Source organism: Chlorocebus sabaeus, chromosome 3 (assembly GCF_047675955.1).
Source record: "Chlorocebus sabaeus isolate Y175 chromosome 3, mChlSab1.0.hap1, whole genome shotgun sequence".
Lineage (NCBI taxonomy): Eukaryota > Metazoa > Chordata > Mammalia > Primates > Cercopithecidae > Chlorocebus > Chlorocebus sabaeus.
The window spans coordinates 20,417,911-20,435,326 of record NC_132906.1 but is presented as its reverse complement, the minus strand read 5'-3'; the positions used below and the strand labels follow the sequence as shown (position 1 = coordinate 20,435,326).

The 17,416-nt window shown below is 44.7% G+C and overlaps 1 protein-coding gene across 5 annotated transcripts in view; it reads right to left on the bottom strand.

The window, feature by feature from the left end:
• The window catches only part of DGKH (diacylglycerol kinase eta), a 198,083-nt gene extending 181,508 nt beyond the window's left edge, over positions 1–16,575 (bottom strand). For 4 of the 5 annotated variants that reach the window (XM_007960238.3, XM_073013763.1, XM_007960243.3 and 1 more), the window contains exons 1-2: positions 16,454–16,575; positions 8,131–8,334 (exon numbers count right to left, since the gene is read on the bottom strand). In XM_007960238.3, coding sequence (XP_007958429.3) covers positions 8,131–8,334; positions 16,454–16,513 — 264 coding nt within the window. In that variant the 5' untranslated portion in view covers positions 16,514–16,575. Of the gene's footprint in view, positions 1–8,130; positions 8,335–9,001; positions 9,548–16,453 lie in introns of those variants that run through there. The other variant, XM_007960239.3, reaches the window with a different exon arrangement.
• Positions 16,576–17,416: the final 841 nt, after the last annotated feature.

The window sequence follows — 17,416 nt, the reverse complement described above, 5'->3', positions numbered from 1 at the left end:
AAGTAAAATAGTGAGATGGAGAAAAGTAGGCCGAAAAAATCCTGTCATTTTCATTCCCTAGCTAGGTAAAAATAAATTTCACTCATATTTTTTCCTCAAATATGTTTTAATAGGCCATGTGGAAAATTACTTCATGTGATTCTTTTTAACACTATACCATGACCTTTCAAAAATGGCATCTTACCTTATAGAAGTGAAACTAAGAATTTTCTTTGAAAACCTGTTTGAAGAGTTAGGTACCTAGAAGCATTTTCTTTTAAACTTATCCTTTTGAAAGTACATTTAAAATGGCTCAATGATTTTTGTTAAGTTTAATTCAAATGAATATAAATTTCAGCTGGCATTTTTTATTTCAAAATTTACTTTTCAAATGTGCAGTCATATATCTGTCCCTAAAAACACAGCTCCAAATGCAAAAAGGCATGATGAAACCTAAAACATTGATAGAGAGATGCTCACAGATTAAACAAATGAATAAAGGCAGGAACAGGAAGAAAGAGGAAATAAGGGAGAGGAAAAGAGGAATTTAAAGGAGAGAGAAAAGGGGGAAGGGAAGGAGAAGGAGCGAGAGACCAAGAGAAACAAGGAGGCTGCCTGCCTGCACACACACATGCTTGCATGCTGTAGATTAAAGTTCCACTGACCAAGAAGCTATGGGGCTACTGAAAGCAAGGCATCTGGAACCCACTCATTTTAATCCACTGTGAAAGGGATATGGGTACAATCATCAGAAGGAACTGCTTTTGAGTTCCAGCTTTGTCCATTACTCAGCAGATATTCAAACTCGGTCTCAGTATAATCATTTGTAAAATTTAGGTAACTCTACACAACCGCTTCATAAGATCATGTATAGAAAACTGCTCTGTAACCAAGAAAATGCTAAATAGAAAAGTATTTTTAAATTTCTGAATTAAATGCACCAAGCTTGTATTTAAAAAGATCTACTATACTAAATTACATTCTGGTGGTCTGAAAAAGCGTTGATACTCAAAAGACACAGTGAGAAGGTCAGAGATTCCAGCTCTACACATGATAAAGTTAACCGTACTTCCTCATATAAAACAGAAGCCTAACAGTCTCCCAAATAGCCTCACAACAAAAAGCAGGAGGGAGAGAATTATTACCATATATGATCATTTGAGAAAAAAAAAAGGAACTATATAAAATAGGAATGATGCACATTGACTCCTAATTTAAAACTACTATCACCAATAGTTGTTGATCATTTTAAAATCATTTAACCAACTCAGAAATACAAATGTTTCTTTATTTCTCTTATTTTAGAGGCAAGGTCTTGCTCTGTCACCCAGGCTAGAGTGCAGTGGTTCCAAGTTGCCGGGACCACAGGTGCCACCACGGCCAGCTAACTTCCTTATTTTTTTAATGTTTTATAGAGATGGGGTCTCCCTGTTTTGCTAAGGTTTGTCTCAGACTCTTGGCATTAAGCAGTCTTACCAGCTCAGCCTCCCAAATTGCTGGGATTACAGGCACGAGCCACAGTGCCCAGTTACAAATGTGTTTCCAGTGACTAAATAGTCATAGAGTAAAATACTCCATATCCAACAAAACCAAACAAATTTGCCAAGGGAAACTGTAACCTACTAACATGTTATGGCCTTTTTCAAAGGTCTATTCTTAGATGTAAAACAAACTCTCTTTAATTAAAACCTTTGCTATTAAACACATTTCCTGAGTAAGTAAAGCCTAACGAATCCAATATGAGTAAAAAACACTGTACCCTGGAAACAGAAAGGGGCCCCACATCCTTTATAATGGTAGTTTCATATAACCTTTTGCCTCTGTACCACAATAGCAAACAAGCAAACTTAAACTAAATGAAAGAGTTCTAAATTTAGATACTTTAAAATAAGGCATCTTTAAGTTATATGTAAAGGTTTAGCAAATTATTTATTATGTCTCTTATCTTTAATAATGGGATATCATGTTTAACTTGTAATCAAAATGGAAAGAAAGCTGTTATACCATATATTACCGTACTGAGAGTCAGAATTTCCAGTCTATATTTAGTTCACATTAAAATGGAAGCAAAGACGCAAACCAAGCTAAAAATAAAATGTTCTACAAAGATGAGATTTTTTAAATGGACTGAAATCTAGCTTTATTTGGTCCCTTAAATGTGGATCAGATTTAACAGCACCTTAACTTTGCAATGCTTGGCAAACCTAACTATACTACCTTCCATTTTCTAACACAGGTGCCAGCAAACTACAGCCCACAGATTATATCCATGGGCCATATCCTGCCGGCCGCCTGATTTTATACAGTCAACAAGCTAAGGTTTTCACATGTTCAAACTGATTTCTTAAAAAGAGGAATAATAATATTTCTTAGCACATGAAAATTATATGAAATTCAAATTTCAGTGTCCTTAAATAAAGTTTTATTGGAACACAGCAACACTTAAAGTATTGTCTATGGCTGTTTGATACTACAATGGCAAAGTAGAGTAATTTTTTTCTTTTTTTTACTAAGGTATAACTGATAAAAATTTTATATATTTCTGGTATATGGAGTGATTTTTTATGTATGTATACATTATGAAATGATTAAATCAAGCAAATTAATATATCCATCAGCTCACATACTTAATTTTTTGTGGGTGAGAACATTTAAGATCTACTCTTGGCAATTTTCGAGTATACAATGCTTTATTATTAACTACAGTCACTTTGTTGTACAAAAGAATTTCTTCTATTCTCCAGAATAAGAACTTATTCTCCAGAATCATTCTGGAGTTCTCCAGTTCTCCCCAGCACCCTCCCCTTCTAAATAACCTCCATTCTCTGAGCTAAATAACTTCAGCAGACAACTTATGGCCCACAGAATTTAAACTATTTACTATCTGGCCCTTTATGGGAAAAGTTACCCAACTTCTGGCCTGGATGTGTGTTAATTGTTTGAGATATCTTTCTGCTTACCACCTATCAAAATGTAAAAGTTCCTACTTGCTTCTCATTTCATATTGAGTTTCAGAGCAATAAACCTGTCAGTATCACTTTACTCTCATTTCCTAATATTCTTCTGGCCATGTTTCTGTTTCTCATCTATTTGGATCATTATGATTGCCATGTTTCCACTCAGAACTCTAGTTAATAAATAATATTTCCTAATTTATTCTGCTTCTCTTTTAAATGCTGGCCATGAACCATCATGACCCAGTAATGGGCTGCCACCTACAATTTCAAAAACACAGAGCAAGTCTTCCCCAGTATACTTCACCTAGGGTTTGTGATGAAATATAATGTTTAATGGCACAAATTAAAATTGTGTAAGGCAGTGAAAAATGCAAATCAATATTTTCATATACTGCCTTACCATAAAAGAACAGGAGTTTATTTATACATCCTTCATATTAAATTGAAACCAAGATATCAATTGAAGAATGTGATCATTATCCTTACTGGGCTTAAAAATACATGTTTTTGGCAGGGCGTGGTGGCTGACGTCTGTAATACCAACACTTTGGGAGGCCAAGGCAGGTGGATCACGAGGTCAAGAGATCGAGACCACCCTGGCCAACATGGTGAAACCCTGTCTCTACTAAAAATACAAAAAAAATTAGCTGGGCGTGGTGGCACGTGCTGTAGTCCCAGCTACTCGGGAGGCTGAGGCAGGAGAATCGCTTGAACCCAGGAGGCGGAGGTTGCAGTGAGCTGAGATCGCGCCACTGCACTCCAGCCTGGCAACAGAATGAGACTCTGTCTCAAAAAAAAAAAAAAAAAAAAAAAAAAATATATATATATATATATATATATATATATATATAAAATTGGTAGTAGCAGTAAGATTTGTTTTATTTCTTTTATTTTACTTTAAATTCTGGGTTACATGTGCAGAACCTGCAGGTTTGTTACATAGATACACATGTGTCATGGCGGTTTGCTGCACCAAAAATATATCTTAATTCAGATAGAACACTGGTGTGTTTTGTGGTCTTGTTTTGGGTTTGTTTTTTTCTTTGAGATGGAGTCTCACTGTTGCCCAAGCTAGTCTTGAATTCCTGGGTTCAACTGATTGTCCTACCTTGGCCTCTGAAAGTGGTAGGATTACAGGCATGAGCCACTGCCCCCAGCCTAGATAAAATGTTGATGCAAAATTCTGAATATCTTCTGTGTTTAGGTATGTTTTACCTAAATTTAGAGACTCATTTGTGGCCATTAGCTGTAAGAAGACATATGAATGTCAAAAAAATAAATAAATGAGAACACAATAAACCTCATTAGGAAGTATTTTTGACACATGCAGCTTAACCTTAGCTGAGATGACCCAAAGGCAGAAAAAGTCATTGAGATGGTTACCATTTGTTTATACTGTTTGGTTTATGATTGTTGAACAATCCTAGGCTGTAAGCCTGACCAAGTTTCTTCCAGTCATTCCCATAAAATGAAAGGTTGCAGTATTTGTGGGCCAACAAAAAGCACGCAAAGCTTCTTTCACATTCATCCTCAAAACCCAATTTGTCTGAATCTATATTAGCATTGTTTCAAAAATGTCTTATTCTCAGTAAATACCTGTGAAATTCTTTATAACAGTATGTCTGAATGCAAATCCAAAAACTCGAGAAGGTAAAGAGGAGCAAGAGATATGACAAGTGCTAGGACTCCATTTTGGCTTTCCTACATCAGTACCACTTTCACTTTTGTACATAAGTGACTTTCTGTCTTTGGGGAATAAGGCAGCCATAAAATCATTTAGTGTTTAGCACCTGAGTGACTAGATGAGACCACCTGAAATTCCACTTAGGTTATTCAGAGAAAGGAAAAAGTTCAAAACAGAGAAAGAGGAAAATAGTAGAGAGGACAGCATAGACATACAACGAAACCAGGAATAAATGGAAAATGAAAAGGGGAACAGAAACTATACTGTATGGAGTTATGATGAGGGTGCTAAAATATACATGAGGATTTTATTAAGCCACACTGATTTCAAAAGCTATACCAGTTCCATTCTTTACTTAAAAAGTCATCAAATCCACTATGAAAAAGTTGAGATTAGTGCACTGTCCTAAAACAACCCATATTTACTTCTGCAAAGAACTGGTTAGTTAAATGATGACATATTAGGTTGAACCATATGAAGCATTCCATATTGGACCAGTTTTGACCTACTGACAAAGCAGGATAGATGAGCAAGAACTGCTTGTGCTGTCTTAAAAATGATCGGGGCTGAGCGCCGAGGCTCACACCTGTAATCCCAGCACTCTGGGAGGCAGAGGTGGGCATATCACCTGAGGTCGGGAGTTCGAGATCAGCCTGACCAACATGGAGAAACCCCGTCTTTACTAAAAATAAAAAATTAGCTGGGCGTGGTGGCGCATACCTGTAATCCCAGCTACTCGGGAGGCTGAGGCAGGAGCAGGAGAATCGCTTTAACCTGGGAGGCGAAGGTTGCAGTGAGCAGAGATCACACCATTGCACTCTAGCGTGGGCAACAAGAGTGAAACTCCATCTCAAAAAAAAAAAAGAAAGACTGGACTTTGAGCTAATCTTAGGGCCTACCTCTCCTCCAGGTGCTCCCATCTTACACACCTGTGCAGGGACACAGAAAGTATTTGTCTTTTTCTAAAGATCCTTCCCTTAATTCTCATCTGAATCATAATTGAAGACTTGGAACCAATGTTAAATTTAGTAGTTCTCATTCTATAAATTCCCCCTATTGCTCTCACTTTCTTCCCCGAGAATCAGTATATGTGATAAAAGACATAAATGCTGAAGTCTGTGACATACATGAACAGTCCGATTGCAGGAGATGGGGTATGAGGTTGAAGTTCACTGATCTCAGAAATCTTATACCCTGATCTCAGGTGTTCATATATGAAAATGTTGATGAACTTACATGCTCTCTGACATATGAGAAAGTGTAAAATGCAGAATTTCTGACATTCAATACACTTTTGAAATTCAAGCAATATTTCATTTCATAATCAAAAATTATCTCTCATCATGGCAAAATGTATATGCTAAATGTTTTTATTAGAAAGATAGAAAATCACAAATAATGTGCTTTTTAAATTTACTTTTAGGCTCCATAAGCATAAAATCTTAGCTATTACAATGAGCGCATGAAACCTATAAAATATAGTGGTAATCCCAACAAATTTGTTGATTGACATAATTCAATTCAATTTAGAGCCATCCCTAAGTTTTCTTTCGAACAGTATAAATCTACTGGTGAATCCTGATATAAGTATGCATGGAATTTTGACCATTTCATACAAACATGTAACATACATGTTTGTTTGTTTGCTTGTTTATTTAAGAGATAGAGTCTCATTTAATTGCCCAGGTTGGAGTGCAATGGCACGATCTCAGTTCACTGCAGCCTTGAACTCTGGGGCTCCAGTGATCCTCAGGTACCTTGTTTTCCCAAAGTACTGGGATTACAGGTGTGAGCCACCATGCCTGGCCTCCATACAATGTTTTTTTTTAACCTGCCATTTTGCCCATCATTAACACAGTTTTATGAACTTTTTTCAGAATTAATATTTGAAATGTGAAAAACACTTTTAGGAAAAAGTCCCTAACTTTTTAGCCTTAATCTTATAAAAACACATTAAATGCCATATTCTTAATTTACTACAAACTCAAAAAGTCACTATTAAAAGGAGTTACAAGATGTACTCTTAACTAAGGTGACTGAATCCCTAACTCTTTAATAAGTGTGTCTTGTCAACGGTTGTTCTTGTGTGTTGTTCTTACACATATGTATTTCAGAAAATAAGGAGGCAGGTTAATACAAACATTAATCCACTAGCTTTTTTTTGGACAGTCTAACTGTCATTGAGGCTGGAATGCAGTTGCGCAATCTCTGCTCGCTGCAACATCTGCCTCCCGGGTTTAAGCGATTCTCCTGCCTCAGCCTCCAGAGGAGCTGGGATCACAGGTGCGTGCCCCAAAGCCCAGCTAATTTTTGTATTGTTAATAGAGATGAGGTTTCACCATGTTGGCCAGGCTGGTCTGGAACTCCTGGCCTCAAGTGATCCGCCTGCCTCAGCCTCCCAAAGTGCTGGGATTACAGGCATGAGCCACCGTGACCTGCCTCCACAGGCATTTAATAAAAATTATGTTTCCAAATAGGAGTTCATTGACTTTAGGGAAAATTTTTTCATAAAAATAGGTGTAGAATGAATTTTTTGAAAATTTATTTTTAAAGACGGTACCCAAAGCCAATGATTTTATTGGTTCCCTTTTCAAATTCCTCATTAAAGTTCCCTACTGATAACAGACTCTGTGAAGATTTTTAAACTACGATAAAAATTAGAATATATAAAAATCCTTTATTGTCCATAAACATTTGCTTTGTGTATGTTCATGATCAAATTAAAAATTAACTTTGAGACCTCACAGGTCGACAGCACAAGCTCCATTAACAAGAGTAATACACCATTCTAATGTCCACATAGCACAGAGATAACTTTTCATTATTAAAAAGAACCACGGACGCATGGTTCTGAACCCTGCACTTGGCGGGAACCTGCGATAAGAAAGCCAGGCCAGCCCTTGGAGCCACGCAGGGTGCGGTTAAGCCGCGCGCACCATGTCCCACTGGCCTGCCTCGGGGCTTCTGCCTCCCAGACTGCAGCAGGAGGCAGAGAGGCAGGAAAGGCTGACCCGTGGCACCTTCCACCCACCCTCTCAGTGGGCCTAAGAGGGAAAGCAGCAGGGCTCACTGCAGCGCGGGCTGGTTGGCCAGCACACGCGCACGCTCCCCCGAACAGCAGGGAAGAAAAATTGAAACTCTCCTTTTAAGTTCCCTAAGTGGGAACTCGCGACTGCGCGTCAGCTTTTTCCCACGCTCCCGCCGAGCCGCGGGTTCCCTGCACCCGCCTCTGCCAGCCGAATTCCCTGGGAGCCCAAGCTCGCAGCCTCCCGCGCGCCAGCCGGGAATCCTTGCCGCAGCACCGCGGTCCAGCGACCCCCGGGCTCCGCCCCGTCCCGCCCCGCCCCGCCCAGCCCGCGCCCCAGGCCCCGCCCCGCCTCACCATCCCCACCATCCCCGCCTTCTCCGCCTTCCCGGGATCGCCCAGCGCGCTCCAGCGCTCCAGCGCCCCCGCGCCCTCTCCACCTCCCGCTTTCCACGCGGCCTTCAGGCCCGCCTCCTCCGCCCTACCTTGGTCCGGATCTGCCCGGAGGTGGACACTTTGCGGATCAGTTTCTGGGGTCCCTCTTGCTCCGCTTCGCTGTCAGACGAATCCTCTCCCGGCCCCGCCGAGGCAGCAGCGGAGGGGACCGCGGCGCCGGCTTCGGCGGCCGCTCCTCCAGCGGCGCCCGGAGGGTGGTGCTGGCCTCCGGCCCCTGCCATCCTCTCCGACTCCTGCAGGGACACAGCACCGCCCGCCGGGGGCGGCGGCGGCGGTCAGCGGGTGGGTTCTGCCCAAGCGGAGCCCGGAACCCCGCGCCCGGCCGCCGCCGCCATCTTCCGTTCCCCCAGCTACCCCCGCGGGAGAAGGGTCGCCCGGGACAGGAGCCCTCCAGGCAGGAGTCCACCCGGCTCCTCCGCCCGGTTCCCGCTGGAGCGGCGGCCACGATGGGGCGCAGGGGTCGCTGACACCCCCCCCCCCGCCTGGGACCCCTGCGCACCCAGCCTCGGATAGGACCAGCGCTGGTAGAGAGGATGGGGTGACAGGGTTTGGAACAACATCTCTTCCACTCCCTCTACGATCTGGGGGTCCCCAGGATGGACAGGAGGGTGGGGGAGGCAGGAAACCTCTGCAGCCCACCCCGCAGCGGCGATGCCCGCACACCCCCTCTCACTTCTGGGCAGCAGGGGCAACACCGATGCCTGGGGAAGAATGGAAACCCGGAGCTTCCTCCCGGCACCCTTGGGTGCACCCGCCACCTCCTGGACTCCAAATCTCTCCAGAGACACTTGGGCCTCGCCGCGTGGTTCCAGCTGAATAAAAGTCCCCTCTGCCCCCAAGACAGTCTGGCGCTGCCCCTCGTCGGTCTCCCGACCCCCAGCCCCACTCCGAGGACCGTACCTCTCCCGCCTCCGCCAGGGCCGTCCGATCCTCTCAGCTCTCCCGACTGCGGCGTTCAGTTTCTGGCCCACCCCCACCCCCATCCGGCGCACACGGAAGAGAAGAGCATTTTCCGGGAGGTTCAGCTCTGCTCTGAGAACTTTTCGTTCAGAAAGAGCGATCCCCTTCGGCTAACAGGAAACTGGGAAGGGCGTGGAGAAAGCGCAGAAACAAGAGACTACACGCAGCCCAAGACGACAGAATGCACAAGAACTGTCTAAGCTGAAGCGCTAACCGAGATTGCCTGGAAGAAAACAATACACTCGAGCCATGCGAACACCAGTACCCGAGACAAAAAGCCTTGGAAGTCCTGGCAGAGCCACTCCCTAGCCCGCACTAGAGCAAGAGGAAATGGGATCAACAGGCTGTAGCCACCGCGCACAACTCCCCTGCGAGCTGGCTGCGCGAGCACTTGGGAACCGCGGACTGGCAGCGGGTTGTGCACGCTCAACGTCAAAGAAGCCTCACAGGTGTGAGGGGGCTGCGGGAGAAGACACTAAAACGACAGATCCCTCTTGTCATCCAAAGAGAACACCAGACTGGTGTTAGCTATATTTTTAAATAGGACAAAAAGTCCCTGCTAGACTGTGGAGTCTCTGCACCTGGAGAAAGCGTTCAATCTCTGTTATCATGTTCATGCCTTTCAGTACCCATTCCTTTCGTATTTTTTCAGTTGACATGACCTTTAAGGTTCCTCCAAGCTAAGGTTCTGTTTTTTGTTTTTTGTTTTTTTAACTTGCAGTCTTACTCCCAACAAGAAATTTGACTTATTAGAGCTAACAGTTCTAAGAAGCTTTAAGAAATAGTATGCAATCCTAACACTGGACATCACATTGTAAATTAAATTCATTAAGATGTAAAATGTGTTTAGTACAGATATTTAAAGACAGCAGACTGCTGCTATGTAATAATAACAGAGAAGTTATTTCTGCAGCTATATTGACTCCTTTAGGAAAGGAAGGAGTTGGGCAAAATGAATTCTTTATCTGCAAAGAACATAGTTCTGGAAATTCTTAAAAGAGAAAAATAATCAAAATAATGGCCTTCATCCCCACCTGTTTGGTCATGGACAAGTCCAATATTTTGGAAACGTAGACAAGGACACGTAGTAAAGGGTCTTTTGAAAGAATAAACTTAGTTTAGTCCTCTCTTTTAATGTAAAGAAACTAAGGCCCCAAATCACAAACTGGGACCAAAGTCAAAATCATGCGGTTACTATTCTAATGTTCTATTCACTTTACCACACTATAACAAAAGTCAGTCTGTCAGTTACCATATACTTCTATTCATACTTTGTTTTATACAGCAACATTTTCCAGAATCCAGGCAGTGAGTGATTAAACTAAAAGGCATTATCTCATGCCCACGCTGATTTTGTGATTTTAAGAGGTCAGATTACACACCTCACCCTTTGATTCAGACACTGATTGCTTAAAGATACTTAAAAAGTTTCATATCCCAGAGCTGAGCCATTAATACCTCAGAGTAAAGGTATTCTTTTCTCATAAAGATTTAACCTCAGAGCCAGCTCTGCACTTCTGCAATCACCTCTTCTGAAGAGCCAGTTTCAACGAATCCATTATTTAAGATACCTGACTTACTACCCTCTTCTCGGTCTTATCTGTAAATTAGAAGTTTTTAGAATGACTATCTAATTTGTGCACTGTGTACCTGCCAATGTACTTCACCTTCTTTAAAAGTATTACAACATCAAGGTCTCAATCTTTCCAACCATTTCAGCCATGTAGCTCAAAATAGCAACTGAAACAATTTCAAATATGAGGTATCTTACATTATTTATTTGATTTATAAGAATTCTTTGATCTTTTCCTTACTTAGTGATTTCAGATTTTCCAATAATTGCTTAGATACATCTTACATTTTTATTGTTACTTTGAAATCTCTGTTCAGAACATATGACAAACACACTATTAAAGACTTGAACATAAGCTGTGTAGACACTGCATTTAGGATGAAATGGAAATAGGTGGTAGCTGCCCCTACATTAGGTTTTTACTTAATAGAGATCCTGGCCCACTAAAATAAAGAACACCTATTAGACTGAAGATGTGTAAGTTACAGCCAAATTTCATGCTGATACCAACTTTATGAATATTAGTGTATTATTTTCTACAGAGTTATTCTGAATTATATTTTTACTGATCACTACTCACAACAAAAGGGGTTTTATACCCATTGGCAACTTTTAAATCTCATATGTTCTATGGTTTTATCTTAAATATTATACCATAAATACGCAGAATGTTACATTTTATATCCTGAAGAGCTCAAGTCAGCACTTAAAATATAGCCGTGTTCTAGGACTTGTGTTCCTAATCAATAAGGAACCATGCAATCAAAGAATACTGCAGGTTGACCAAGTACAGGCATTGAGAAACTGCCTTAATTAAAACTTAAGAACACGCTATTTGCTACATATTCAGCATTTAACATTCAAAACTTTTAACGTATTACCATTTCCTTAGTTGTTACCTGAATGAAAAAGATTTGGGGATTAATCGTGATATTAACTGCATATACATATGGTCATCCTTGCACCTGAGGCAAAAACCTTTCATCATCTAGACCTAATGCAAAGATGTTTATAACCTCTCATTTGTATTTTGGCCCTATCCTCTGAAACTCTTTCCTTCCTAATTTTCCTTTAGACCTGGATACTTTTATCAGCACTAACTAGTATAAAACCATTTCAAAATAAAACAATTTTTTTTTCTTTTTTTAGAGACAAGTTCTTGCTCTCTTGCCCAGGCTGGAGTGCAATGGCCAATCACAGCTCACTGCGTCCTTAAACTCTGGGCTCAAAGGCTCCTCTGGCATCAGCCTCCCAGAGTAGTCACAGGATAGCTGGGACTACAGACATGCATCACCAGGCCTGGCTAGTTTTGTTGTTGTTGTTGTTGTTGTTTAGACACAGGGTCTGGTCATCTTCCCCAGGTTGGTCTCAAACTCCTGGCCTCAAGAGATCCTCCCACTTTGGCCTCCCAAAGTGTTGGGATTACAGGCGTGAGCCACTGCACCAAAAGCAAATTTTATAAGTGTACTCTAGCATCCCCCCACTAAGGACTACTTTGTAAGTACTTCCCCATTTTTGAAGTGTTGGCTAGAATTCTAACTACCTATTTTCCCCCCAGTAAGGCTTGTTTGGCTAAATATCTTTCTACCCACCCATGCCCACCACTAAAGTATTTTTTAATTGATTAGAAATTTAGGTTATGCCTCTATTTACACTGAAATTTGATTGCATTTCAAAGCTAGCATTAAAGAAAATACACAGAAACTTCGAATGCTAAAATTTATCTTCTTTAGGACAATGACTTAGCCAGAATAAGGCTGATCGTTTATTTAAATGGTTCACTTAACTAACTAACTTCAGTTCATCTCCCAATCGTGTCGTAAAGTTCAACAACGGCTCAACATGGCTGCATTTTAAGAAAGAAGTGCTGAGCCGGGTGCGGTGGCTCACCCCTGTAATCCCAAAACTTTGGGAGGCTGAGGTGAGTGGATCACGAGGTCAGGAGATCGGGACCATCCTGGCTAACAAGGTGAAACCTCGTCTCTACTAAAAATACAAAAAATTAGCCGGGCATGGTGGCAGGCGCCTGTAATCCCAGCTACTCGGGAGGCTGAGGCAGGAGAATCACTTGAATCCAGGAGGCGGAGGTTGCAGTGAGTCAAGATGGCACCACTGCACTCCTGCCTGGGCAACAGAGCGACACTGTCTCAAAAACAAAAAAGAAAGAAAAGTGCTGTTCTCTTTACTGTTTGTCATCATCAATTCCTGATACTGTGTTTGCTCTTCTGCCTGAATAGTTACATGCAGAATCACACAATCATGTTTTAGGTTCCATCAAAAATGAATAAGAACAGGCCAGGTGCAGTGGCTCATGCCAGTAATCCCAGCACTTTAGGAGGCTGAGGTAGACAGATTGCTTGAACCCAGGAGTTCAAGGCCAGTCTAGGCAACATAGCTGGGACTATAGGTGTGCACCACCATGTCCATCTATACAAGAAAATGCCAAAATTAGCCTGGCATGGTGGCAAGCACCTATAGTCACAGCTACTTGGGAGGCTGAGGTAGGAGAATTGCTTGAGCCCAGGAGGCAGAGGTTGCAGTGAGCTGAGAATCTGGCCCCTGCACTCCAGCCTGGGTGACACAGTGAGACACTGTCTCAAACAATGAGGAGAGTAAATGGTTACACGTATGCTGTTGTTATATGTACATGCCCTTATGTTATCCCGTAAGGGATAATGCAACAGGATCTGTGCATTATTGAACAGAATGAATATTAAGCATATTCAATATTGTTCAGTATTGAACATTTCTTTTCCTAAATGTAAATGAGCATACTTTTATGGTAAAGCATTAAGTTGCCTATATTTGAATTTAAAAAGCAAATTTGATAAACTCTGACCTGTAATCCTAGCTCTTTGGGATGCCATGTCAGGAGGATCCCTTAAGGCCACAAGTTTGAGACCAGCCTGGGTAGATCCCACCTCTACAAAAAAATCCAAAATGAGCCCAGCGTAATGGCATGTGCCTGTAGTCCTAGCTACTCAGGAGGCTGAGGCGGGAGGATCCCTCGAGTCCAGGAGTTCCTGGCTGCAGTGAGCTACAATCACAGCACTGCACTCCAGCCTGGGCAACACAGCAAGTTCCTGTCTCAAAAAAAATAAATAGGCCGGGCGCGGTGGCTCAAGCCTGTAATCCCAGCACTTTGGGAGGCCGAGACGGGCGGATCACGAGGTCAGGAGATCGAGACCATCCTGGCTAACATGGTGAAACGCCGTCTCTACTAAAAATACAAAAAACTAGCCGGGCGAGGTGGCGGGCGCCTGTAGTCCCAGCTACTCGGGAGGCTGAGGCAGGAGAATGGCGTGAACCTGGGAGGTGGAGCTTGCAGTGAGCTGAGATCCGGCCACTGCACTCCAGCCTGGGCGACAGAGCGAGACTCCATCTCAAAAAAAAATAATAAATAAAAAAATAAAAAAATAAAAAGTTTTTAAATTAAAAAAACCTTTGAAATGGAGTCCAAGTCAAAGCAGGTGTTTCTAACCTGAGGTCCTTGAGGATCCAGATTGGTCTTAAAGAAATCTGTGATACTCTTGAAATTGTATTAAAATGTTTTACATATATATATACACACACACACATAAATACATATATAAAATATATGTACGTAACATGTATGTCACATTAGTGCATGTTTGAGGGAAAGAGGGTCCATAGCTTTGATCAGATTCTTGAAGGGATTGCTGACCCCAAAACAGGTCACAAATCCCCAATTCTGATGGATTTTGTGTCCCTTCAAAACATATGTAGATTAAACTGTCTCTCCATCCCCCTTACCCTTGCTCCAAATGCCTGGAAGATTTAACATTTAAACACTTTTTTCCCTAACGTATCCCACATTTATCTTTATATGCCACTTTTTAGTAATTTGGATAAATTGTCTTTTTTTAAGAAGTTAAATGAGAATTCCCCTCGTTAGTTCTTAGATGGACTTGGTCATATCTGTGTGACCACGGGGTTTAGAATAAAGTCGCTTGTAAAAAGTATTATTTGAAGCCTCACACCCATGATCTCTGAATGTATTTTCTGTGACTTTCTGATTATAAACCATTAACATATATGAAACAAGACATTCTGTTTAGTTAAGAACATCAGCTTTCTGAGGTCAAGGATCTGTCTCTCTGTTGTTGGTAACTGCTATCCAACAGTCCTGGAACACAATAGGTGCGGAATGAAAATAGGTGCAGAGCAAATGAAAAGGTCTTCAGTGTTTAAAGAAAATAAACTTAATTTTTAAAAGATGGTTCTGCAGTCTGGATAAAGTATTGCAGTCCATTCACACATTTATGTTAGGGCTCTAGTTTTAAAAGCTCCAGTGCTAAGACTGGAAACTGAATATTTTCTGTGGAAAATAAATGAGCATTTCACTTGTCACTTTAGAGAAGAAAAAAAAACTTCTTTCTCTAATTTTCTAAATGTCAAGTAGTTCTGACATCAACAGCCTAAAGGAAAATAACATACACCCGGATATTTCCATTGTGATTGGTGTTGGCTTAAAGTATCCAGGTTCCTACAGGAAAGTTTAAAAGTAAAGTCACTGAATTTAGTTCTCAATGATCTTTGATTTAAACTTCAAAACTGGATTGTATTTTTAATTTGGAGACTAGCTTAAGCCCCCGTGATAACCACAATGGAAGAAACCTGAGCAGATGGGCAACCTGACGACATGTTCAAATTCACGAAAACAAAGACAGCTGCAGATGCAGAGGGATCAGAGTCGAAGGACGCTTCTGAAAGGTCAGGAATCAAGCCGAGGAAACGTACTCTGAGCAAAGGAGCTGACAGCGTATATACTTAGAAAAGAAAAAGGACAGTCAACCCTGGCACCTGACCTAGCGGCTCTCAACAGGCAGAGGGCCGGCCTGAGCAGACTCAGAGTCCCTGGGAAACCAGCATCCGAACACGTTGACCGGAACACGGGTGAGGCCAGAAATTTCGGAAGGGGCTTTTCAGACTGGCTCAGAATGTCAACCAAGAGGGAGTAGCAAATATCGAGGCAGGGTGTGGAGAGCCAAAATTCGACGCCAGGGAAAAGGCAGCCCAAACAGGCTTCCAGAGCTCTGAGTGAGAGAGGGGGATTCCGGGGTGGAATCCCTGGAGGGATGTGAGACGGCTCTGTTAGAATCGGAAGAACGAAGGAAGTTGAGGGAGTTTGAGAGAACAAATCCAAAGCCCCCGGTCTCTTCCTCCTTATCCTTGCACACATAAGACATGCACACACACTACTCTTGGCTCCTAAAATTACTCAACCTCCGCGTTGCGTGTGCAGCGAAATCCCAGGCGAAAGCGAAGTCAGCTTACAGCTTCGTCCCCGGCAAAACCCGTTGCACCCTCCAGACGCCCAAGCTTTAGCGGCTGGCAGGAGTCGGAGGCGTGGTTCTGGGCTCCGCGCCGCGCTCACCCTCTCCAGGCGCGGGTCCCCGGGAACCTGCGCGCCCAGGTGACGACCAGGGCGCGGTCTCGGCAGGGAAAACCGGGCTCTTCCGACTCCCCACGCCGACCGCGCAGCCTGGCTTCTCCTCTCCCCCGCCTACATTCCACGCTCTCAAAGCAAGTAAAAAGTTGAGTCGATGAAGCCGGGAAACGGTCCTCGCAGGGCCGTCGCCAGCGGTTCGCCAGCGGTTGCTCGGGGAGAGCCTCGATCAGCCGGACAAAGGCGCTCCAGGCGGCGCGCGAGGAGGAGCCCGGGCGGCGGAGGAAGCGCTGCCCCGGCTGGGAAGCAGCTGGGGACCTCATCCCGGGCCATTTCCTGAACGGAACCCGGCCCGGGCGGGGGGAGCAGAGGAGAAGCGGGAGGGGGTGGGCGCGGGCGCGGTACCCACCGGTTCCTCCCACGCTGGGCTGTGGGCGCCAGGCGCGGGGCGCACGTGCTGCGGCTCCATCGCGCCGGCCCGCGCCCGCCGGCCGCCGGGGCGCGCGGACCCGAGTCCCCGCCGCCGCCGCTGCGCCGGGGCTGCTGGATGCGCTTCCCTCGCCGCGGTCCCTCTCGGCAGCCGCCGCCGCCCCGACTCCCCGCCCAGGGCCAGCCACCGGCCCACCCGCCGTCTCCGGCTTCCGCCGCGCTCTCCCGCCCCCGCGCCGGTCCCTTCCTCCTCCGCCGCCTCCTCCTCCTCCACGGTCCCGCTCCCCTGCGCGGCTCCGAACGGTCCGCTCCCCGCCGCCGCCGCCGCCTCCCACGGGCGCAGAATCCGCCCCTCGCTCCTTCCTCCGCCCCCGGCGCCCTCCCCTTTTCCTCCCCGCTGCCCGCCCCTCCCCCCCCGCCGCCCCCTCCTCCCGGCGGGCGGCCCGGGACGCACGTGACCCCCCTGTCAGGCCTTATAAGGCGCGGAACCGAAAGCGGCCGCCGGGTGGTCACGGACACCGGGCGGCCGCGCGGAGAGGAGCGGCCTCCCCCGGGGCCGGGCGCGCGGAGAGTGGCGAGGAAAGCCCGGGCTGGGCTAGGCTGGCCACCGCGCTGGCGACGGGAGCACACACGGGTCCCGGGAGACGCCTCCCAGTGCCCCTGTCTCTCGCTCTTGCAGTCTCCCGGTGCCTGCAGCCCGCGCCCGCCTCCCTCCAAACGCTGGCGGCCCGCGCTGCAGGCGCCTCCCCTCCTGGGGGTGCTGAAGCTTGAGCGAAATCCCACTGGACAGTAACCGGCTTCAGCTGAGCGAAGACTCAGCCGCACTCCAGCTGCGCTCCAGGGCAAGCTGCGCCGGGCACGGTTTCTTCCTTGTGACGTTCTAAAGAATGCAGATGGGTTACCAACTACAGGAGAGGTTAAACTTAAGGGAGTGCTTTTTAAA